Raw genomic sequence first — 24,893 nt, 5'->3', positions numbered from 1 at the left:
TTTGCTTTGCTTTTTGAGCAGTGAGCTCATGCATTTTCCAGTTTTGCTGCATTTTGATTTTTTTCCTGATATTTGTTTTTCTATTTCTGCATTTTCAAAATTCCAGTTCTGTTGTTCTCTTTTTCATTGTCTGCTACTTTACTAAGCTTTTCCATTTGTTCTAAATAGCCAGTTTTCTTGTCTTTAATTTTTTTTAAGGTTTCTAGTTTCTGCCTTTATATTTTCCTTTAATTATTTTATTAAGTTACTGAACTACTTTGGAGGATCCCAAAATGGTTCAATTCTCATTTATGTGGGTTCAGTAATTGTTACTGAACTATGATTATTAATCCTTTTTTTTTGTTTTTGTTTTCCTCTTCAGTCTTTTTCTTTTTTTACTCTGAGGTTTTGCTTGTAAGGAATTTCTTCCTTTGGCCTCCTTTTTAATGATTTAAGGGAGCTAGACTTAAACATAATCAATATTAACCCAACCATTTTTCTCAGCAGTCTGCAAAATTGGTTTTTAGAACCTGGATAATTGAAGGAAGTAGATAAGATTGCTTAAACCAAGAAGAAATGTTCAGAGAGGCAGCAGAAAGTCAGATGCACACTATGGCCCTTAAAAGGGCACAACTAGACCTGGCTCTGATATTCACATCATGGGCTTATACTGAGAATACATTAGGGTTGAGGGAATCTTGTTTCTGGGTATTAGTTTTCCCTTCTAAATATCCAGGTAGTGGTAAACCCAGCATTTCTAGGTCCAGCAGTCCAGGCTAAAGATCACTCACATAAAAGAGGCATGGACCAGTTTACTTTCCATCCTAAGCTATAATTTAAGAATTTCACCCTGTGATGTTAATTATCTTACCTTCTGTGGTAGAATGGTTTTCTTCATCCATTTCAAGTTATCACTTGTGGCCTAAAGGGAATATTATCCCATCCTGATCTCATTTCACAATAAAACTCCTCTGTCTAGTGTCTGGCTTCTGGTCCATAGATCTTCTCAATAGTCATTTCTTATTTTATCACCTCTCCATCTAATTGTCAATTCCTGGGTTTTTCTGGTCTTAGTCAGCAATGACATTTCAGTTGTTCAGGGATGAGGGATCATACTACATTGATTAATAACTTTCAGAAACTAATGCAAATTAAGTATAAAAAATCCTCAATATTGGGTTATAAAACTATGGAACTTACAGGAAAAATTAATGCTACAAATAATAGTACTTAGTTTCTCCGCAGAAGTTTCTTTTTCATAAAATTAAAATATCAATACCTTTTATTGCTTTATCTAGATATTCTCTGAATGAAATGTCTGAAAAGACCCCCAAGTTCATTGGAGAAAAGAGTATTAGAAATGTCAGGTGCTGCATAATCCTATTAATAATAATAAGAAAATAGAAAATGATCTTCCAGATTCTACATTTTCTATTCTCATATATTTCTGTTCTTTAGATTTTCCGTCCTCTAAGTATCATTGATCGGGCAAACTGTGCTCAAGTCAACAGCTCCTGGAGATCCATGACACATATAAGATCATTATGGAGTGAAGTAAGTGATGTAATTTTCAATGATTTAATTTTTGTCTCCAAAAGAATAACAGACTATTGTACATATAAGGCACCTCTCCACAACTTTATGAAGCAAATAAGGATAGAGTCTCTTGTATTTTCAAGCATTAAGGCCCTAACATTTCTGTATTGCTTTGGTTTTATAATCCTAACAGGAGTTGTGATAGGAAGGTGTTGGCAAAAGGCTGTACTTGGGGTAGTCGTCTTACTGATATAAAACTTCACCCCAACAGGAACTTTCTTATTAAGGGAACTGTCTTGTTCTTGGCTACATAGGCTACAGATAGCCAGTAGCTTAGTATTTCTTTCATTCATACACCTTCTTGAATGAAGAGATAAACAAAGGTAATCTCCCTTGTGTACCTTCCTGCATGCATTATTATTATGTCTAATTCAGGGGTTCTTAAGTTGGAGTCTATGAACTTGTGTTTTAAAAATATATATATGCATATTTTGATAACTATATTTCACACAATTTCTTTTTTAATCCTATGTATTTTATTTTGTTCATTTAAAAACTTTATTTTGAGAAGGGATACATAGGGTTCACCAGATTGACAAAGGCATCCATAACAGGAAAGAGGTTAAGCACCCCCATGAGAAAAAAGCTAAACATTATTTATTTTAGAGGGTGAAATATAGGAGACATGTTAGTTGGTTAGAACACTGACCTTAGTACAGCCTTTGGGCTTGTTTTGATACTTAAGTATGACAGTTTCTGTTCTGCAGTCACAAACTGTATTTTTGACATTTGCTAGCTATCTTTCAAATGCGTTTCATTTGTCATAAGGGGGATAGATGACATGTTTGTGTGTGTTTCTGTGTGTGTGTGTGTGTGTGTGTGAGAGAGAGAGAGAGAGAGAGAGAGAGAGAGAGAGAGAGAGAGAGAGAGAGAGAGAGATCAACAGATTGACTTGAGTGGAATACTTGGGGAAATTCATAAAAGTAGGGAGGCACAGACTGTTGTATATACTCTTGAACTCTGAATGATTTGTGAATTGATACTCCCTGGAAAACAATAGAGATCATTAGAACATCAATACCAAGGTCACAAAGTCAATAATTTCAACATATTTCCTTTTGTTAAGTTATGAATGCCAACTTTCTCTTCCCCCATTCCCCCCCCCCCCCCATAAGGCTGTTATAGATATCAAAGGTGACTGGCCCATCATTGCTGATGGTGAATTAGTAGTAGTGTCATCTTTATATACAAAAGATAGAATATTAGAAAATTAAACAGCTGTTGTAGTTACTGAAACTAAATGTACTGATCATTATTTATTATCTTACATAGTTATAATAGAATTTCCTTGGTATTTTGGTTTCAAGACTTAAATATCCAATACAGGGATTAATTTAGGATTCCATGACAAATTAGAGTTGCTTTCTGAATTTCATATATCCTACCTATGAAAAAACTTATGACACTCCTTGTAGTTGTAAGTGGTGTAAAATGTCCCTGATATTTAATACTTTTAAATTTATCATTTTTATGTGAAATAAGCCTTATATTTTGTTAATACTGTGGGCTTGTTGGTTTTTTTTAGATAAATTTTTCTTTAGTGTGTGATATAGTCAACGACAGATATATAGGACAAATATTACAAAGATGGCGATCTAATGTGTTACGTCTGGATTTTCATGGATGTTCTTCCCTTCAGTGGCCTTCATTTAAATTCATCAGTAAGTATATTCCTTTTGTCAGATATTTGTTTCTGTTTTTTCCTCATTCATCAATATAAAGAAAAATATTAATGAAATGAAAACTTTATTTCTAGTCTTGGATTGTGGGAATGAATATTACTACTGCTATTGATACTTCTAGTATAGTCAATTCTCAATTAACTTTGGTGAGCTAGTATTCCTTTGGACTCTCCTCCAGGTTGTCTATGTCTTTTCTCATTTTCCTTCTGGATTGTTGCCATTGGATCTTTGCTTTTTCTGTTCAATTTAAGATAATTCAATTTATTAATGAACATTTATTAAGTGCCCATCATGTACAAAGCACTTCTCCCATATGTAACCCAATTTGACAACCAGCTGTGAACATGAAGAGTTAGGAAAAGGAAACACTGAAGAGATATCAGTATGGAATCAGTGAACGTCCCTATGTATCTTTCTTTACAAAGTGAACTTTTTTTCACTTAATGAGAATCGTGAGTCGAGAGCTGGCTTTGGAATCAGAAAGACCTAGGCTTAAGGAGTTCAGTGCCTGGCTCACCACCTTCCTTTCCCCATTTTCTTCTTTTATACCAGAGGATTTCAACATTCACACTGATATACCCTCAACCCTACTAACCTTTCAATTCCGCAGTCTCCTTAAATCCTGTGATTTACTCCGAAACTTCACAACAACTACATGTAAGGAGGGAGGAGGGAAGAAAATAAGCATTTTTATAGTGCCTACTATGTGCTAGGTACTGCGGTAAGTACTTCTAAATATTATCTTACTTGCCATCCAGATGATCACATATTGGATTTCACCATTACCTGCTTGTTTTCCATTTCCTTGATTAGAACCTAGGATATTGCCAGCCATAACTGATTATTATTCTGTCTCACACTATGTCTTGCTTCTCTTAAATCTGTTTTCACCCTCACTGAGAACCATAATTCCTCCGTCCCTTAGTACTTTCCCACACTTGCTCTGACTTCACATCCCTCCTTCATTTTGCCTTTATAGTTAGCTAATTCAGCTGAGAATCATTGAGTCAGTCAGTCTTAAGTAGCTCTTATGAAAGGATATTTACTAAGGGGGTAGAATGAGAATAGCTGCTTCAAAACATCTGTTCAAAAGTCTGTAACACACTTCTTCAAATGCATACAAAGGTCAGGGAAAAGTGTGCTCATGCTTAGAAAGCACAAGTCAAAGGGGTAATTTACAGGTCCTAGTTACTTTGATTAATTGATTGATTGAGACATGTTTCCATAGAATTAAAATGAGCTATTATTAATTCCTGTTATACAACTTTAAAGAGGCCCTTACTGCATAGTAAGGGTAGTCCTTTTATCCCTCCCTAATTGATTTCCTATCTCACTTCCCACAAAAGCTTTGCCAAATGTTCTTTTCTCTCCTCCCACACTTTCCATTTACTTCTCCCTCCTTCCCTGCCCACTCTCCCAATTTAGGAGTCTCCTCCTATTTTTTTTTTTAAGCAATCAGGGTTAAGTAACTTGCTCACGTTACACGGCCAGTTATTTCTGGGTGTGGTGCTAAATATCTGAGCCCAGATTTGATCCCCAGGTCATCCCTACATTGGAGCCGGAGCTCTTGCTGAGCCACCTGGCCACCCCTAAGCAATTGGGGTTAAGTAACTTGCTCAAGGTTACACAGCCAGATCTTTCTGGGTGGGTGCTAAGTGTCTGAGCCCGGATTCGATCTCCAGGTCATCCTGACACGAGCTGGTGCTCTTACTCGCTATGCTACCTGGCTGCCCCTGTCTCCTCCTATTTTACTGAGAAAATTGAGGTCATTTGACATGAACTCTCTCTTCTCTCATCATCTTTATCTCAGAATCTTTCATGTCTACTTTTCTCCTGTCACACAACCATGACTGTGGTACAAGTCCTCCTTACCTTATACATGGCTGTTCTTCCTCTTTCAAGCCTCTTTACACTCTAGGACATGCTCCTTTAGCTGTCAAAGGGATTTTTATAAAGCGCAAGTATGATTGTGTCACTCTACTACTCAATAAACTCCAATGGCTCATATTACCTCCAGGGTCTAATATAGAATCCTCTTTTGGCATTTAAAGCCCTTCACAATCCGGCCCCTTTCTACCTTTCCATTCATTTTATAGTTACTCTCCTTCATGTACTCTGTGATCCAATGACAATGGCTTTCTTGCTGTTCCTCATATTAGACATGCCATCTTCCAACATGGATGGAATGATTTCCTTATTCACCTCTGCCACCTGACTTCCTTGGCTTCCTTTAAGAATCATGTAAAATTTCATCTTCTCCAGAAGGCCCCTACAGGCCCTCTTTCCCATGTTCCTATTCTTTCCCCCTCCCAGTGCTTTCCCTCCGAGATTATCTTGCATTTTCACTGTATATATCTTGTATGTACATAGTTATTGGCATGCGATCTTCCCTATGAGAATGTGAGCTTCTTGAGGGCCTTTCTTTGTATCCCCAGTATTTAGCACTGTCTGGCACATAAATTAACTTAAATTAATAAATTTATCTATCAATTAATACACTTATTAATAAATTCTTTGATTTATTCACAAAAGCATAATAAATGCTTATTTATTGATTTACTTTAGGCACTGTGAAAAATATGCAGATCCTTGGTCCTTGCCTTCAAAGAATTTAAAGTCTAGTAGAAAATATGAAATATATGAATAACTCGCAATAGAAACCATAATGTGGAAATTAGAGAGTGGTACTTGAGTTCAGAGGAAGGAGAAATTACTTGAGCCGAAGGAGTCAGGGAAGGCTCTATGGAGCATTACAATGAGAGGGGGCAGCATGAGCACAGTCATGGAAGTGGGAGATCAGAGGGTATGTTCAAGGAGTGGTGAGTAGACTCAATGGGCCTCCATTCATGTTACAATGGACAAGGCCCTTGTTCTCTCTACATCTTAGTTTCTTTATCTGCACAATGAATGACTTGGACCAGATTATGAGAAATTTCTTCCAGTTTTCAATCAATGTAGGGTATTATTAGGAAATAAACTTTGAAAGGTAGGTTAAGAATAAATTATGGAGACTTTAATATCAAAATAAGGAACTTAGATGGGGAGCCACTAAAATATTTTGATTGTTTCTATGACATGATTAGACCTTTTTTTTAGGTAAAAAAATACTTTGGGAGCAGTGTACAGAATTGATGGAAAAGGAAAAGCTAGAGAGGTAGGGAATCCAATGAGAAGGAAAGCTGTTAGAGTAATCTACTCTAGGCAATAGATCATGAGGTCCTGAACTAGGAAGATCACAGTAGAAGAGAAAGAAATTGGTGAATAAAAAAGATTTTTCAAATGTAGAATAAAAAAGATTTGATAACTAAATTGATGTAGGAGGTGAGAGAGGAAAAACTAGGCTTTTCATCTTGAGTGAAGACGAAAATAGTAGTACCATTAACAGAAACAAGAAAATTAGGAAGAAAGGTGGAAAAGACAATGAGAATAGGTTGGACACATTGGGTCTAAGGTGCCATTCATTATATGTTGTGGTGGCGATGTTCCACAAGCAATTGAAAATATGGAGCTGAAGCTTAAAGGAGAAGGTGGGGCTAGAGGTACAGACTTGTTATTTGGAAGTTTACTTTAAAATATCATATTTTTTTCTTTCCATATAAAATTATTTGAATAAATTATCTTAATGAAATAATTAAAACATATCCATGTTGGTCTTTATTTTTGTAAAGGTATTTGTATTCTAGCTATTTCAAGGGGCAGTTAGATGGTGCAGTGGGTAATATTAGGCCTGGAGTCAGGAAGACATTTTCCTGAATTCAAATCTAACTTAAGTATGTGACCCTGGGCAAGTCACTTTGGCCTGTTTGCCTCACTTTCCTCATCTGTAAAATGAGTTGGAATTAGAAATTGCAAACCACTCTAGGATCTTTGCCAAGAAAATCCCAAATGGGGGCAGCTAGGTGGCACAGTGAGTAGAGCACCAGCCCTGGAGTCAGGAGGACCTGAGTTCAAATGCGGCCTCAAACACTTAACACAAAAACTAGCCGTGTGACCTTGGGCAAGCCACTTAACCCCAATTGCCCTTCCCCCCCCCCAAAAAAAAAGAAAATCCCAAATGAGTTCACAGAGAGTCAGACATGATTGGGATGACTGAACAACAACAAAAGCCTTTTCAGATTTGCTAAGGAGTTTTTGAGTAGTGTCAATCTTGTCATGTTTGTACTTGCAGAAGCCTTAACTGAATGATTTATGGAAGTGTATCTTACTGATAAAGTTCTCATTCTGGTTCTGCACTTGATTAATGATCTTGGAAACGCCTTGAGCTTCACAGAATCAATGGATTTCTATTTGGAAGTGCCTGTAGAATACCAATGGGTCCACTAGAATAAGATGACCTCTAACATCTTCTTGACAAGTGTTCATCTAGCCCTACTTGAACACCTTCAGTGAGGAGGGCACACATCACTCACTCTCAGACAGCTCTGGTGGTGAGGATGTTTTTCCTGACTTCAAGCTTACGTGTTGTGTCTCTTTGCAGTCCATGTGCTCCTAGCCCTCCCCTCTGTGGCCCAGTGGAACAGGGCTCAACCTTCCTCCATCCTTCATATGCTTCACTAGAGGGCATTATACTAGACCAGGAATTCTTAATACGGGGGCCTCAAGGAATCTGTGGATCAATTTCATTGGGAATGGGAAAATTACGTTTTAATTTGTATTTATTACTTACATTTATTATTTTATTTTATTACTTTTTATTTTCAATAAACTTTTATTGAAATAGAGAATTTCTTTCAAGTATTTGAAAATATTATTTTGAGAAGGGGCCCATAGACTTCACCAGATTGCCAAAGAAGTCCAGGACCAAAAAAAAAAAAGATTTAGAATCCCTAGACTAGATGATCTCTAAGCTAAGCTTCCTTCCAGCTCTAACATTGTGTTATTTTGAGTCTTGCCCAACTTCTTTTCAGCTCAGTTCAGCTTTGACCTCATTAGTTGTTGGGTCTAGTATTTCACGAATTTCTGGCAAGGATTTTGTTATGTGACTGCTGTCTCACAGATAAAATATTGGCTGATCTTTGGGGGTGTTTGGCTACACCCATTGTGCTTGTATTCCTAATGTCTGCAACCATGTCAAAAATAATTAGCTTCAAATAAAATAATTTTAATTCTTTGAGTGTGGCTGGAGAGAGGTCATACATAGTTTATGTTGATGAAAAAGTATACAATGTATACATACAGAATTATGCTAACATTCCAGTAAATCTGTTCGTTGTATTGTTATATCAGCATAAAATCAACATATTGGAGGCCTAAAATACAGCTTGGTTGTTTGTAGTATTTCTCTACCTACTAAATTATTTGCATAATTGGAGCATTGCAGAGAAAGTTTTCACCTCCAGATGTGCCTGGGGTTACTTTTATTTTACTATTATGATGCTGATGTATGAGAATCTGATATGGAATTCATATTCTGTTGAGAAATATCATACTTTTATACTTCAACTCTCAATAGATCAGTTAACTTTTCCATGTATTTATTAGAATTCATCTATGGCTTCTTATTTTGGGATTCTTGTCCATATCCCACCCTACATCATAGAAATCTAATCAGTGTGCTGGAGGTCTTCCTGTAGTGTTTTTTAAAAAATTCCTTCTATTATACTGGTGCAGCATTCACTTATTGCTCAGTTATTCTTCTTTCAAAGTTTCTTTTTAATCAGGAGAAATAGTGTAATAAGTAATTTTTAGGACTCTTATTTGGCCTTCTGCTTGATAACCTAGGATGTTCATTTCTTTATTTAAAACATTTTAATAGCACCTTATTTGCCATTGATTTTGCTTGTCTCTAAGTTTCAAATGCTAATGACCTCAATTTGGGTGGTAGCAGTATAAGTGGAACAGATGCAAAATGAATCATAGATTCATGAAAATATAGGCCTTTTGTTGGACTAACTTCATTTGATCTGAGAATGAAAACATCATGTTCCCAGAAATCACCTTGTTGAAATTTACAGTCATTTTTGACAATTTGTCTATGCTGATTCAACTTTGCTTAATTTATTTTGTAATGTTATGTTTTTCACCCATGCGATGAGGTATTAGCTAATGACCAACTTAGCATTAGAAGTCAGGACTGATTCTAAATTTTTTGCTTATCATGGTGAAGAACTTTTAAAACATTTTGGAAGTTATCCCAAATGAATTTTATGTTTTTGTGGTCATTTACAAATATATGTTGTATGTCTATATTATACAAATTTGTATTTCTTTTCCTTTTCCTTGGTTTGAGTGGAAGAATAGTTAAAAAGCAATTAAGAATCTAATTCCAAAGACTAGTTCTTTCTGACTTGGAAGCATCCGACTAAGGGATTGACTTGTCTGAAAACTAAAGCTGTAGCTAGCACAGATTGACCAGAGCTTTGTCACAGGCTGTATACCCACATGGTGGGGGTATACTTCCTTCTCAAAGTAGTCCTCTGAATCAGATGGTTCCCTACAGTCCCCATGTCACCTAGCATGACGCCTTCCCCTTCATTCCCTTGGCCCCTAGCCGCTGCTCACTTGAAAGTCCCACTATCATCCTACCTCTTTGTCTTGTGGTCCTGCTTCGGTGTAGAGTGACTGCACTCTTTTCAGGGCAAACTGCCCATGTGATATGTTCATACCAAGGGGTCTGTGCTAAGTAGTATGTCTTGGGTCATTAGCCATAGAACTATGCACAGGCCCACTTATCAGTGGCCTTGGGCTTTCTGTGCTGCAAACTTGCTCTTTGATTCAGGGGACAGAATTCCTAGTTATTTTCCTACTCTTTAAGTTCAAGAAGATTCAGTAAAATGAAGAGAATAAAGTTGTATGTTTTTTTAAAAAATCCTTTGCCTTTCTAAGTGTGATAGATTTAACATTCATTCCTTCAATATTCAACATATATTAAGGTCTACTGTTCGCTTTACACTGTACCTGTGTAATCACTAATCATTACAACAATCAACAAACATATATTAGGTGTCCACTGTGTGCCAGGCACTGTGATAGATTTTGGGGATACAAATACAAGAGGTGAAAAGACATTGGGTGAGAAGGACCTTTTGATTCCCTGGATGGGACTCTGAGTTTGTTAAGAGCCCCCTGACTACTCAAGATATTGGTGCTCTCTTGGTTTGGTAGTGTATGTAGGTGGTTGTATTATTCTGCTGAGACAATTGGAGCCCTGTCTATTAGATCCTTTCTTGGATACTCACTTCTTTCTACTTATCTGTTAATCGTTAACCCCTTTAGAGCTGTTTAGAAAAACCCTTTAGAAAATCAAATCAAAGAACCTGTGCTAGCAGGCCATCTGAGGTGTGCTAGGGTGATTACTAATACACCTAGTATGAATGATCTTCCATTATCTACAAACTGTCTTTTCAGTTTTATTTTACACTGCTCCCTTTTAAACACAATGTTCTAGTCCAATTGAACTCCTGACTGATTCTAAATGTCCTCATTCCCTTAGCTCTGCAGTCACAGAAGCAAGTCTTCAATACCTGAAACAAACTTATCCTTGCCTCTGCCTGCTGAAATCCCTGTCTTTCTTTAAGACTCTTTCCTCAAAGCCACCTTACCCATTAAGCATTTCTTTTATTTCCTAAGCTGAAAATGATCCTTCCCTTCTCAGATTTTCTTGCAGCACTTTGATTACCTCTTTTTCTCTTCTCATATTCTCATTTGTATACATGTCTTCTTCCAGCTAGGAGTGGTTAAAGCTCCTGGAGATGAGGCCTGTGGTTTTTCATCTTTGTATCCTTGGCACATAGCATATACTTTGTACACAGTAAAGCTTAATGAAGGTTGGTTGAAATAATTTGGTCCAAAAAAGTTAACCTTCTGTAACCAATACCTCCTTAAATTTCTGTAAATATTTTCCACCCACCATCTACCATCCATGGATCTCTTCAACTCAGAGACAAAGAGATCTTAACAATATGTGCATTATGGTTCCTTTGTAAAAGAAGTCATCTTTCTCATTTAGAATTGGGTCAGTATTACCAAAATTTATATCTAAATGCTTTAATGTTTTGCTAACTCTAAAGTATAGGCACTTATAGAACTCTCCTTTGGTTTCAAAGGAGAAAAACCTTCCTGTTCTCATTTTACTTTAGAAAGACTACTGTTGGTGTAGCTAGGTGGCACAATGCATAGAGCACCAGCTCTGGAGTCAGGAGAAACCTGAGTTCAAATCCGACCTCAGACACTTAACACTTACTAGCTGTGTGACCTTGGGCAAGTCACTTAACCCCAATTGCCCTGCCTGCCCCCCTCCAAAAAGGGAAAAAAAGAAGGCTACAGTTTTACAGAATAATAGTCTCTTCTATGGGGATTTTAGGGTAATTTCCAAGCTTAAAAGAAAGCACTCAAACATAATACTGCTTGCTACTGCGTCTTGTAGTCCATAAATATCATTCTCAGATGCTTTTTTCTCATTGTGTTTGAACTGATTCTTCAGTTTTTAATCTATTTTTGTCAAAATGTCAAATAACATTATCATCGTTTCATCTAAGAGTGAGTACATATAAAAATAGACATTTATTCAACTCATAGTCTGTTAGACAAAAAAAGAGCCATTTCTTTGTAAATGTATATTTATATCTTCCATTTTAATTTTTTTCTGTGTATTTACAAATAGCTCTCAAAATGCATGGCAAGAATGAATCAAATTTTTTGTTAAAAAAAACATAAAAAAGTTATATAGGTCATTATGTAATTATTTATGGCATCCAATAGAACCCAATCTCATGCAGTTTACCATTGTAGAATGCCTGCCAGCTGTGGTTACTCAGCCAATATATGTATGATAAACAAACAGCATGAGATTGTTCCCTTAGTTCACAACTAAAATAATAATTAAAGAAACCCTGTTAGCTGGATATTCCTTTATAGACAGATAACACAGTTAACCGAAATGTAAACATAAGATTTTCCTTAACCAAATATCAAACCTAATCTATTTACAAAGGGGATTCCTTCTAAATTAACCTACTATGGTAATCCTGACACTTTGTTTCTTTGCCATGTGGTCTCGATGTATTTTTTCCCATGCATCATCTTCTGTATCCTGGTCAGTTGGATCAGGGTATGATGGTAACTTGTCCTTTGGACATTCTTCATAGTAACTTCGAACATATTTTCCAACAAGCCAGCCTTTGTATTCTTCAGGCATTCTACATTCCAGTCCATTATAATGAACATTATAGTGATGTTTTAACCAGTAGTAAAGGTAGTGGATGTTATAGTCACATCTCCAAGGATTTTCTTTAAGCCACAGGATTTTCAAAAAGTAGAGATCTTCTAATACTCCATAGTCAAAATTTTGTAGACTATTGTTTGACAAGTCTAATTCTTCTAAGTGTGTAAGTCCTGAAAAAGCAGCTGATAATATAAAATACTTATTAAACTGATGAATGTAAATGTCAAGAATGCATATTAATATAAGTTCCACATTACTAGAAAAATAGCTTTATTGCTTAGACTAACTGTTCTTGATTGAAGTTAGCAAAATACAACTGTTTTAATAGAGAAATAAAATTTATTTAAATTTATAATCTATTTTGTTTCCATGTGTGTTTTTATGCTGACCAGAGACAAAGTAGAACAAGCCATTTTAGAAAAGAAATGATTACATTTTTGTTAATTTTTGCCCACTCTGAGGCATAACCAAATGAAAATTGCCTTGGGTGATGATTTGAGAGAGAAGATGAGGTCATGTAACTTTTGAAAAAGCTAGGAAATAGCGCCATTCATTTTACCAGCCTCTTCAATACTCAGACAGTCCTCCAAACAAACTCTGGCAAAAGGATTAATTTCTACAAATATTTTGAAATATATTTGAAAAGCTCTAACATTTAGGGAGAGCTATCAGCTTGGAATTCAAATGTATTCAGTTCTGTATCATGGTGATGAATAAATATTCCATTGAAGGACAAAGAAGTATAAAGTCAGATTGGGGCAAGGTAAAAAGCATTTATTCTCCATTGCCCTGTCCAAAATTACTTTTCAAGGGATTCCTAGAAACATAGAGACATAACCTAAAAATTCCATTCATTGCAAATGGACCACATTGGAAAGGGAAAATCTATCTTTTTTGTTTACCAGAACTTTGAGACAAATGGATCTTAATTCTTGAATTCAGCCTCCTCTGGGGGAAAAAAAAGCCAACTCTCTTGTTTAGAAATGTGTCATTGTTGCCAGTTAAGTGTTTTAATTCTTTACTAATGCTTTTGAAATACGGTCATTGGAAGAATTCTCCTTTGCCTCAGTTTTTCAAAAGAGAAAAAACATTATGCCTTACTTTCATTTTACTTTAGAAAGGGTATTATGTTTGATAGAATGATAATTCCTGTCATTAAAATTTTAGGGTAGTTTTAAAACTTAAAAAAAGCACACTGTTAACATTTCTCCAATTACAGGCATACATGGTGAAAGTTAACCTCCTTTGGCAATGGTTTATAGGAAATGAATTTTTAAAAAAATTCAATAATACTTAATTTTTTTAACTTTTTAGAATCTTATTTGTATTACTTAAGTTCCTAGATCCTTGCTATGCTAGATCTTCAACATTGGAGTAAGTTTGATTGCTTTCCTGGATTGTGTGGTGGTGTGTAATTTGTCGTTCTTTCTTAAAGAGGACCATGCAATTGACTTTGATTTGAGGGAGTGCTATGCAAAGTCCCAGCCTTACTTTCTCCTCTATAGCCATCTGGGTCCAGTGGCCAGACATAGATCAGGATGACTGGAGATGGCCCAGGATGGAGTGGGAGACGTTGGCCCTTTTAATCCAAGGTCTTTTCAGGTTTTTACTTTGAGTGAGGCAACACCCATTCAGTGAATAAGCCTCTTTAAGAAGCGAGTCAAGGGATGGTCCTTTTAATTAAAAAAAATAATCAAACTGGGAGGGGAAGACCTTAGGGTTGTTGGTCGCAAGAGAAACAGTTACTATTTCCATTCACTCTGAGCTGGGAGGGCCAAAAAAATAAGCCTTAAATGGTACTTGGGCAGGGACCAATCCATGAGATCCAGAGTGAATTGGATTTAAGGCTTGGTCTTTGAGAAAGAAATCTAGCCAGTAAATCCCAAGTTAACTAGGTAACTTTTGTCCATCAAAATATAGCTTCTTTTGGGCAGAACACCCTCAGGTAAGGGGAGAGGAGAGGAAAGGAGAGCACAAGCTGAGCTGCTGATAAAATTAAGAGAAAAGCAATGTCATTACTTTCACAAATTAGCAGCATTTCATAAAAATAGCCCAAGAAGAGAAGAATTTTTTAAAAAATTGATCAAGACCTGTATTTTCACCAGTTTGGTGACCTCCTTGGTGTGGAGGCCAGTGACACAGACTTTATGGTCTCTATGTGGTATTTACAATGATCTCAACTTGCCTTAGAAAGCTACCTAAGGTCCTCAGAATAATGTAGCTTTTCATACAGCTAGCATGTGTCAAAGTCAGGACCTGAACCCAGTTCTTCCAGACTTTTATGTGGCCTTCTATCCACAAAGTCATACTGTTTCACAGTAGAACTGTGGTTGCTATAGGAACTATAGGAAACTAGTAATTAATATGAGGAAAATATATCTTGGGGTACATTTAATTGATTTTTCATGGCATTTGAATTTTGTTAATTTTTTCTTCTGAATTTCCTCTCTTATAATTTTCTTCTGCAATATGTTAGTACATCAGTGATCTGTGGTTTCATGGCTATGAGTACCCTCTCCACTGATGCAGGTTGTACCCCCTTTTCTGCCAATAGTTATGGTATTCATGAATTGCTATGGCTGAAAAACCTAACCTCTAGTGAGACTCTCCAAACTTAGTTAGATTGGTCCCCATATTGTTGCCCTGTCTCTAAGAAAAGCCTATCAAGGTTTCACTCTACCTGGTCTAGCTTTAGAAAATTTGGAATCACTTCATTGTGATGATTCAGAGTATTATTTTAGAGGAGGTTTCTTCCTACATACCACAGTTTGTGTATAATAGAAATTATTCAATTACTATTATTATTTACTATTTTGACAACTTAATATTAATTGGAATTTATAAAAATTAATTGAAATGTATAAAAACCGACATCTAATTTAGCTTTAGAAAAGGTACATGTTATTGTTTATTTGTTCTCTAGACCTAGGACCTTAGGGTTTGACCATTTTAGAGGGAAATCAAACATTTTCCTGGTGGATTGTGAAGTAACTTACACTTTTTGTATTCCTTGGAAAACATTAGTGATCTACCACTCCTAGAAACCCATTTAGTGGCTTAGCATCATATAAATTTGTCCAGCCTGACTTATGGAGGTTAGTTAATCCTAAGGGAGCCACATACCAAAATGATGATCTCTTTCCTTGAGAGTATGGTCATTATGTAGTATTTACAGTGATCTCAACTTGCAACCTATTTAGGAAGCACCTTAATATAGAAACTCTCTTCACTGATACAGATCATTCTTTGTAAATGCCTTGGAGACTAGTCTGTGGAACAGAGTTTCAGTAACTTGTCCAGGGTCACATAGCCATTATATGTCACAAAAGAACTTACATTCACATCTTCCTACTGCTTCTCTAGCTAATAACATTTTTTGTTTCTATAAAAAATTATATTTAATGAAAATATTGTTATGAAAGGCAAGATAGAATTGTAGATAGAGGGGGATGACCTTGAGATCAACAAGTCAATCACTTACTCATCAAGCATTTTAAAAACATCTATTATGGGCTAGGCGTTTGAGATACGAAGATAAAAAAATTAAGAAGTGCATGCTTTCAAGGAACTTGTATTCTTTTGGGGATTACATGTACACATATAAGTATGTACAGAATAAATGCCCCCAAAATTATAAGGTAATTTTGGAGATGGTGTACTAGCAGTTGAGGGAGGGGATCAAGAAATGTTTCCTATAGAAGGTAGTGCTTGATTTGCATCTTGAAGGAAGTAAGGGAGTCAATGAAGTAAAGGTAAGGAAGGAATGTATTCTATACATGGAGACAGGAGATGAAGTATCATGTGTAAAGAATTTATACTGTATGTAGTTTGTTCATATGCAGTCTGAACATGTTTTCTCCCCCGCCCCCCACCTCCTGGAGGGCAGGAGCCGTCTTTTGTCTTTCTTTGCATTCCCTGCCTTTAGGGACATGGTACCTGGCACATGGTGGGCACTTAATAAATCCTTCCTGATTGATTGAATAAGTAGAGAGAAGACCAATTTAGCGAGAGTGCTAGATGGTGGAGTGTAAGAAGGGAAGAAGTACATAATGAGGCTACAGATATAGTTTAGGGTCAATTTGTAAAGGGTTTTAAAAGTCAAACACAGGAAGTTATATTTGATTCTAGAGGTAGTAGGAATCTGCTGACGTTTATTGAGTAAATGAGTGACCTTGGTTCAAAACTAGCCTTTGATATATATTGGTGATGTGATGCTGTGCAAGTTATGGAACTTCTCAGTGCATAAGGCAACTTTTTAAGATGATAAATTGTAGAAAACCCAGAGTTGCATTGGTAGAGGGAGTTTCTACAACCAAAGTTCCCATCTCCAATGAAACTGAATATATCGACCAAAAAAAATTGTTATGAATAAAACCAGATACAATATACAACCTCATTATGTGGTCATTGTTAATCCTTACCAGGGTCGATGAATTCAATCCCATTGCTGCTCAGGTTTAATTTCCTCAGTTCATGAACATCTTCAAACACTTTAGGTTGAAGTTGGTTGATTTTGTTGTTGGATAAATCAAGTTTAATAATATCTGGAGGGATGTTGCTTGGGATTTTCCTTAATTCTGGAAAAATCAGTAGGGAATATATCATTATATTATGCATTACAGAATTTTAGAAATGGAATATGTCTCTCTAAACTTCTAAATCCAATTTGTCTATCTCAGTAATAAAGAAGGCAATAGACTCACAAAATCAGAGCTTAAAGGAGCTTTAGAAGTTGTCTAGTCTAATCCCATCTCAGATGAAGAAATTGAAGCTCACATAATTTAAATGAGTTCCCCAGGATCTAAGTGGTACAGCTGGGATTTGAACTCGACTCTTCTGCCTCGAAATTTAGTGTGCTACTAATAAAGAGCAAACATGTTACGTGCCAAGTACTATTATGCCAGGTGCTGAGTATATACAAAGACAAAAATGAACCAGTCCTCAACCTCAAGGAATTCACATTCTACCTGGAGTGATACAACATATTTTTTAAAGAAAAAAAAGTAAAACCAACTAAAAGGAAAATGAGTAATATATTTCAGCTTTGAAGAGGAGGGATGTTTTTATTGATCTAAAATACAGAACGTGGTACTGAAGAAACAAGATCTAATTTTATAGAGATAAAATGAAGTTTTGCTATATGAAATAAATTTTCTTTACAAATTAAAGAAACAGCTTATAGAAAAATTAAAGTAAATATATCATATTAAAGTCTATCATAGATAGGCTATATGACACTGATGTGTGTCTGTAAGATGAAGAATGGGCAGCTAGGTGATGCAGTGGATAGAGTACTGGGCATAGCATCAGGAAAACTGATCTTCCTGAGTTCAGACACTTACTAGCTGTGTGACCCTGGGCAAGTCACTTAACCCTGTTTGCCTCAGTTTCCTCATCTGTAAAGTGAGCTGGAGAAGGAAAAGGCACACCACTTCAGTATCTTTGCCAAGAAAGCCCAAAATGGGGTCCTAAAGTCAGACATGACTGAAAATGATTGAACCACAGCAACAAAGGTGAAGAATATACACACCTCATTATGGGAGGACATGTATAAAGTGTGCATAGTTTGTAATCTGTATTGTGGGAGGAAGTATCCAGATTGAAGAGAGAGCAGATTCACACTTGCTCATGACCTCTAACAAATCCTCACTAGCAGATTCATGAAATGTATTGGGGTCCTTTCTCTGGTTCTCCTGGCGTCATGTAGGTACAAAGTAAATGGATTTTTCATCCGTTCATCCTTATCTCTGTATGAATAACTGGCACACTTCCTTTTCTTAAAGTAAGTTTTTCTGATATTTTTATACAACTTTTTTGTGTAGAATTCATCATGGATAGCATGCTATTTCTAGTTATATCCACAACATATGTCTCCATTGCTTTATGATGCATCAGAGATTGTGATATTCCATGATTTACAGCTTTCTAGCACCAGTAGAAGAGTCCTGGCATAAAATCAATGGATTTTTGCTGGAAAAACTTGGGGGTATCAAAACCTCAGTACCATTTGCCAGATAAAAAATAGCATACCCACCTTCCCATTCACTTCTGGACCTAGTTCATAGTCTGTCTTCAATGTTAGGCCAAGATATATGTACTGATTGAAATATGGGCTATTTATTCAGTTGCTCAATTCTCTTGGTTTTCTCTGTGTAAATAGGCACAACTGCTCAGTGTTTAATATCTCTTTTAGGAAATACTCCAGGGTTTCAGCACTTGATGCAGTCAACACAAAGTCATCTACAACCAGGAGCATTTGTGAGGGGAGGGGATCCTCACTATCTATATCGAAGTCCTTTTCAATCTTACCTTTCATTGGATTGTCCTCCTGTTTCAGTGGCAAACTTGCCAAGCATCTGCCTTTCTGTCTTAAACTTTACTTGTTTTTAGTAATCAGAGAATTGTTGAACAAAATTAACTCTGTTGTAACAATCAAGGGATCTTACATGGTATTAACCATTTGTACAAGAGACACTTTGTTTTAGCAGGGTCTTTAAGAATAGATTTTACCGCATGAATCAAGTACTGTTTTTATAGTTAATAAACAGTGAACTAAATGGGATCCTGAATAGTCAATACCTTTCATTTGTTATTTCACTCTTTTTTACTCAATTTAGTCAATAAGAATGTATTTAACACCTACTGTGTGCCAGGTATGTGATTATAGTGCTGGTCTACTGTAGAATATTTTGGAAGAAAGTCTGCCTATTTCCTTTTCACATTTTATATATGTATATATATATGCATACATACATATATTTGTTCGAATGCATAACGTACGCATGACAATTACTATTTTATGGAGAACTCACACAGGGCAAGTGTTCACATGGTGGTTAGAAGAAGTGATACAAGGACACTCACAAGGTCTCTCTCAAGAACTTTGGAATTGATTGTGTGACATGGGACACACTGGCACAGGACCACTCAGCATAGCATGCCCATGTCAGAAAAGGTGCTGTGCTTCATGAGTAAAGCAGAATTGAAACAGCTCAAAGGAAACATAAGATGCACAAATTTAGATTATCCACCCCAGATGTTCACATGGACTATTTGGGCCTGACCTGTGTAGAGCATTCCAAGCTCGTATTGGTCTGATCAGCCACAGTTGGACACATTGAAACCTGATGCTAGCATAGCAGTGTCATTTTGGTCCTCTTCAAGAATGAAAGACAACAACCAACCAATATTTTTTCCACAAATATTTTGGAGAGGTGAGAAAGTAGGTTATTTTCTTTATCACCTTCTTTCAGATATCTTTAGAACTGATCTGTCTGTGCCCTCAAATTTGTACTGGTCTCAGGATGGACCTCCCTTTTTATATATTTAATCTGGGCCATCTGCTTTCTCTGTCTTTGTTTTTGTTGTGGGAATTTCCCAACCTGGTTTCTTTGAGCTCCTAGGGAGAATCTCACCCTCCATCAGGTCTGTAACACTGGTGTTCAGAAAGTGAGATAACAGACTGAAAGGAAAAGAAAGTTATTAGTGCGCTAATGAAGACTGCTCAAACTTGTAGCATCTTCAGCTTCTTAGGGTACAGATTGGATTTTTACTGCATTTTAGGCTTACTTAGAATATATAACCAATCAAAGGTATTCTTCAGCAAAAAAAGGAAATGGCGAAGTGTACAAACCTTGGTGTTACAGGAGTTATTAAAGGTTGGTTCTTGTTGGAAATGTATTTCTCAGTAGTTTTACTAGAATATTCTGTATTGGCAGTATATCTCTAAGATAGTGGAGGCTTCCTTCAAGATAGAATCAGTCAGGGTCACCTTGTTGTAGTCATTAGAGAGAGAGAGAGGAATAAAATGTAGCCTGAGAGTCTCTATTTACAAGCCTCATACTCCTGTTTCTTTGACCTCTGATATTACTTTTTCTGGGGAGGTGTTTCCCCAAAACTGAGTACTCCCATTCATACAGCTATCCCACATTTTCTTCAGTGACATTTATCTTTCCCAATGTAGAACAACAGGCATTTTAATGCTGTAGTCCAAATGTGGTTGTTCCACTGTCATTGCTAAAAGAATACTCCCTTGTTAAAATCTTAAGATTCTTCCCACTTTTTTTTCTTGGCCTTCCAGTTTTATCTTTGAATGTTTTAGTGGAACTCATGACAAGTTTTCTCTTCTTGGTTTCATGAAGTGATGCTTATTATAGTTGATTGCATAGGTTGTCCCAAAAGTTTTGGTACAGTAATTTTAAGCTATCAAAGCTTTTGTTCTCTATTGCTTTTTGATATTCCATGAGGTGACACTAGTTATAATGATCATTACACAGGGTGTGTTCTAAGACCTTAGGTGTATGATATAAGATTTTGGACTATGATATGATACTTTAAAGCTATAAGAGCTTAAAATTGTACTAAGATTTTTGGGATATTCTGTACACAGTAGGCATTTTATTTTTATTCAAATTGAAGTTGGTATATAGGCTATATTTGTAAATAAGATGGTGTGATAGAAATAAGATAATGTGAGAAAATGTGTGATATTTTATAAATAAGATAATGTGTGATAAATAACATAGTTACTATGAAGAAAGTGACATAGGAGTTTAGAGGAGGGAGAGATTGCTTTTGCTTTTTAAAAATTTTCTTCCTTCCTTTCCAAGGACAAGCCCTCCATCTCTATTTTTGTTTTCATTCATCCTTGATTTCTCTGTAATGTTATTCTAATAATCACTTCTCCCTTTCTTTCTTTTTAATCTCTTCCATTCTTAATTGACTCCCATCTCCTGTTTACAAACATGCTCTTGTCTATAAATGTGTTCTAGTTTTTCTTGCCCTGGTTTATCCCTTTCCTTGTCTTTAAAACCAACATTAGAAAAGAGTAATTTATACTACTGCCATTTATACTTACCATTTATTCACTGCTCCTTCAAAAATGATCAGTTAATTCCTATTTGCCAAATAAATGGTCTTTTCAACCCTTCTTTGTCTCGTTCACTGTAATATTTGATGCAACCACCTCTTAGTTTTTGTTATTCTTTCCTTTTTTTCTCCTGAAATTGTGTTCTCATGGTTCAGTTCTTATTTTTCTGCTAATTCCTGCCTCCAAGGGTTTGTCTTCCTTTTTCTGTCATATAATTGTATGCCCTTAACAAGGTTCTGTTCTCAGTCTTCCTTCTCTAATGTTCCTACTTTTCTCATCTATTTCAAGTACTTCGGGTCTTAGTTCTATTTAGGTAATGCCTGAAGCTATGCCTCTACTCCTAAACTCTGAGTGTTACAAGTTTATATTTCCAACTTTCTGTTGAATATAGCCTTCTTATTTTGCAGTCCTTCAAAAATCACTGTATCAGAAAGCAAATTAGTTCTCTTTCCACTGAAAACCTGACTTCATCTTCCCACCTAAAACCTGACTTTTCCACCCTTCCTGATTTTTGTTTATGAACCACCGTTGTTCCAAGCATTCAGACTTAAAATTTCAAGCAACTTTGGCTTCTCCCTCTCCCTCCAAATTAAACCAACATATACTCTGATCCTCAGTGACTTCAATGCATAAATGGAAAAAAAGTTGAGGATAGTGAGAAATATGGAGTAGAGAAGACAGAGGAATATGATAGGTATCTTCAAGGTTTTTTTTTTTGTTGTTGTTTTTTTAAAGCAACTGGGGGTAAGTAAATTGCTCAAGGTTACAGGGCCAGTTATTTCTGGGTGTGGTGCTAAGTATCAGAGCCCGGATTAGATCCCAGATCATCCCGACTCTGGGGCCGGTGCTCTTACTCGCTGTGCTACCTGTCCACCCCTATCTTCAAGGTTTTTATGTGAAAGAGGGGTTAAAGTTGTTCTGATTGGCCTCAGAAGGCAGAAATAAGGAGCAAAGTTAGATATTTGATTTACGTTTGATGCAGGGAAGAACTTCTTAACCATTAGAACTATCCAAAAGTGGAATAAACTGGTTCAGGAGGTACTGAATTTCCCCCAACAGAGGTTAGCAAGCAAAGATTTAGTGACCATTAGTCAGGTATGTTTTGCAGGGACATTCCTATTCAGGTATGGTTTGAATTAGATGGTCTTTAAGATGCTTTCCTTAGATGCCGAGGTCCTGTAATTCTGGACAGGTGGTTGAGATTGAAGAATTTTAATGCCTAAATTATTTTTAAAAGTTATTAAAATTTGAAATACCTATTTTCAGGTTATTAACTGCTTGCTATATTGTAAGCAACAGTACTGATCGACTTTGTACTAATACCACGAAATGAGAATCAATTACTTTAGTAAGACTGATTTATTTGACAACCATTCATTAACTTATGACACAGAATTCAGACTACAAAAATTCTGAAAGATGGCGAGATGTTAAGTGGGTAGATCATCACATTTGATTCTTTTGGATCCTGGCCACTTGGTCATGTATTTTAAAGGAACCAATATGTTTATTCTTCCTCTCATACTATAGAATGTTTGTTCTTATACATAGACACATTGAGTAATTAGAGGGAAGCTTATTTTTCTTTCCCAATCTTGATTGTCTTCTTTGGGCTTATGCCTTGGTGAAGTGGAAATTCTAATGGCTATATATAGGAGTTCTATTTTTCAGCTATAGTAGTAGCTGTAGTAGGGCAATACTAATTCTTTCACCTACTCCTTCAACAATTTATATGCTTAGGGGAATCTGTGTGCTTGAGTGAATTTCGCTGGAGACTCTACCCTAGGGAATTCAGTACAAGCATTTTCTCTTATCACAAGAATGCTTTCCTGGGATATGAGCTCATAAAAGTCATGCAAAAATCAGTCTCCTTACTTTTAATCTCATATTGTGTAGCAGATATTTAGTTACATGATTTCTCTTCTCATGATGGAGTGATAATTGGGCTCATGAACAGTAAAAAACATTTGTGTTGCATAATAGGACAGATACACATGTATTAAAGGCTAATAAATAGGGGATTTTAGGTTCTTTATTATGTGTAGTTATGATGTTCCCAGGAATACGATTTGACCTATATATTTGTATGTGGCATTATTGTGAGTTTCTGTTATGCTTATTTCAGCAGCTGAAAAAGTTATTGGTACAATCAGTAATTTCATTCAAGAGAATGACAGTAATGAGACAACATACCAAAACTTGTGGGATGAAGCAAAAGCAGTTCTTAGGAGAAGTTTTATATCTCTGAATGCATACTTGAATAAAATAGAGAAAATGGAGATCAACAAATTGGGCATGCAACTGAAAAAGCTAGAAAAAAAACAAATTGTTCTCAGTTAAATACTAACTTAGAAATACTGAAAACCAAAGGAGAGATTAATAAAATTGAAGTTAAGGAAACTATTGAACTAATAAATAAAACTAAGAGCTGGTTTTATGAAAAAACCAATAGAATCAATAGATCTTTAGTCAATTTGATAAAAAAAAGAATGAAGAAAACTAAATTACCAGTATCAAAAATTAAAAGGGTAAGTTAACTTCCAATGAAGAGGTAATTAAAACAATAATAAGGAATTATTTTGCCCAATTATATGCCCATAAATTTGATAATCTTAGTGAAATGGATGAATATTTACAAAAATATAAATTGTCCAGATTAACTGAAGAGGAAGTAGAATACTTTAATAACCCCATCTCAGAAAAAGAAATTGAACAAGCCATCAATGAACTCCCCAGAAAAAATCTCCAGGGCTAGATGGTTTTACAAGCGAATTCTATCAAACATTTAAAGAATAACTGATTCCAGTACTTTATAAACTATTTGGGAAAATTGGAGAAGTAGTTGTACCAGATTCTTTATATGATGCAAATATGGTACTGATACCTAAATCAGGAAGAGCTAAAACAGAGAAAGAAAATTATAGACCAGTTTCCCTCATGAATATCAAAGCAAAAATATGAAATAAAACATTAGCAAAAAGACTGCAGCAACTTATCACGAGAATAATACACTTTGAACATGTAGGATTTATTCCAGGAATGCAAGGATGGTTCAATATTAGGAAAACTATTAGTATAATCAATCATATCAACAACAAAACTAGTAGAAACCATATGATTAGCTCAATAGATGCAGAAAAAGCCTTGGACAAAGTACAACATACATTCCTATTAAAAACTCTTAGAAAGTATAGGAATAAATGGAGTCTTCCTTAAAATAAGTAGCATCTATCTAAAACCATCAGCAAGTATTATATGTAATTGGGATAAGCTAGAAGCATTTCCAAAAAGATCAGGGGTGAAACAAGGATATCCACTATCACCCCTCTTATTCAATCTGGTACTAGAAATGTTAGCAGTAGCAATTAGAGAAGAAAAAATCAAATGAGGCAAAGAAGAGACTAAACTATCACTCTTTGCAGATGATATGATGATATACTTAAAGAATCCTAGAGAATCAAGTAAAAAACTACTTGAGATAAATAAAGTTAGCAGAGTTGCAGGATATAAAATAAACCCACATAAATCCTTGGCATTCCTATACATTTCTAACAAATCCAACAGCAAGAAATAGAGAAATTCCATTTTAAAGTTACTGTAGAGG

The 24,893-nt window shown here is 35.7% G+C and overlaps 2 protein-coding genes across 2 annotated transcripts in view; one reads left to right on the top strand and one right to left on the bottom strand.

Moving 5' to 3' along the window:
• Window positions 1-591: 591 nt before the first annotated feature.
• Window positions 592-24,893, top strand: part of LOC138175720 (F-box and leucine-rich repeat protein 13-like) — a 207,515-nt gene continuing 183,213 nt past the window's right edge. The window contains exons 1-3 of the mRNA XM_069106218.1: window positions 592-687; window positions 1,438-1,533; window positions 3,101-3,236. Of these exons, the coding sequence (XP_068962319.1) occupies window positions 592-687; window positions 1,438-1,533; window positions 3,101-3,236 (328 nt within the window). The remainder of the gene's footprint in view (window positions 688-1,437; window positions 1,534-3,100; window positions 3,237-24,893) is intronic.
• The window catches only part of LOC138175895 (leucine-rich repeat-containing protein 17), a 57,248-nt gene continuing 44,152 nt past the window's right edge, over window positions 11,798-24,893 (bottom strand). Inside the window, exons 3-4 of the mRNA XM_069106546.1 lie at window positions 16,842-16,997; window positions 11,798-12,602 (exon numbers count right to left, since the gene is read on the bottom strand). Coding sequence (XP_068962647.1) covers window positions 12,205-12,602; window positions 16,842-16,997 — 554 coding nt within the window. The 3' untranslated portion in view covers window positions 11,798-12,204. The remainder of the gene's footprint in view (window positions 12,603-16,841; window positions 16,998-24,893) is intronic.

This window comes from Petaurus breviceps, unplaced genomic scaffold (assembly GCF_028583685.1).
Source record: "Petaurus breviceps papuanus isolate PSGF00001 unplaced genomic scaffold, PetGlider_PUasm1.0 79, whole genome shotgun sequence".
NCBI lineage: Eukaryota > Metazoa > Chordata > Mammalia > Diprotodontia > Petauridae > Petaurus > Petaurus breviceps.
This window is presented reverse-complemented; position numbering and strand designations above follow the sequence as displayed.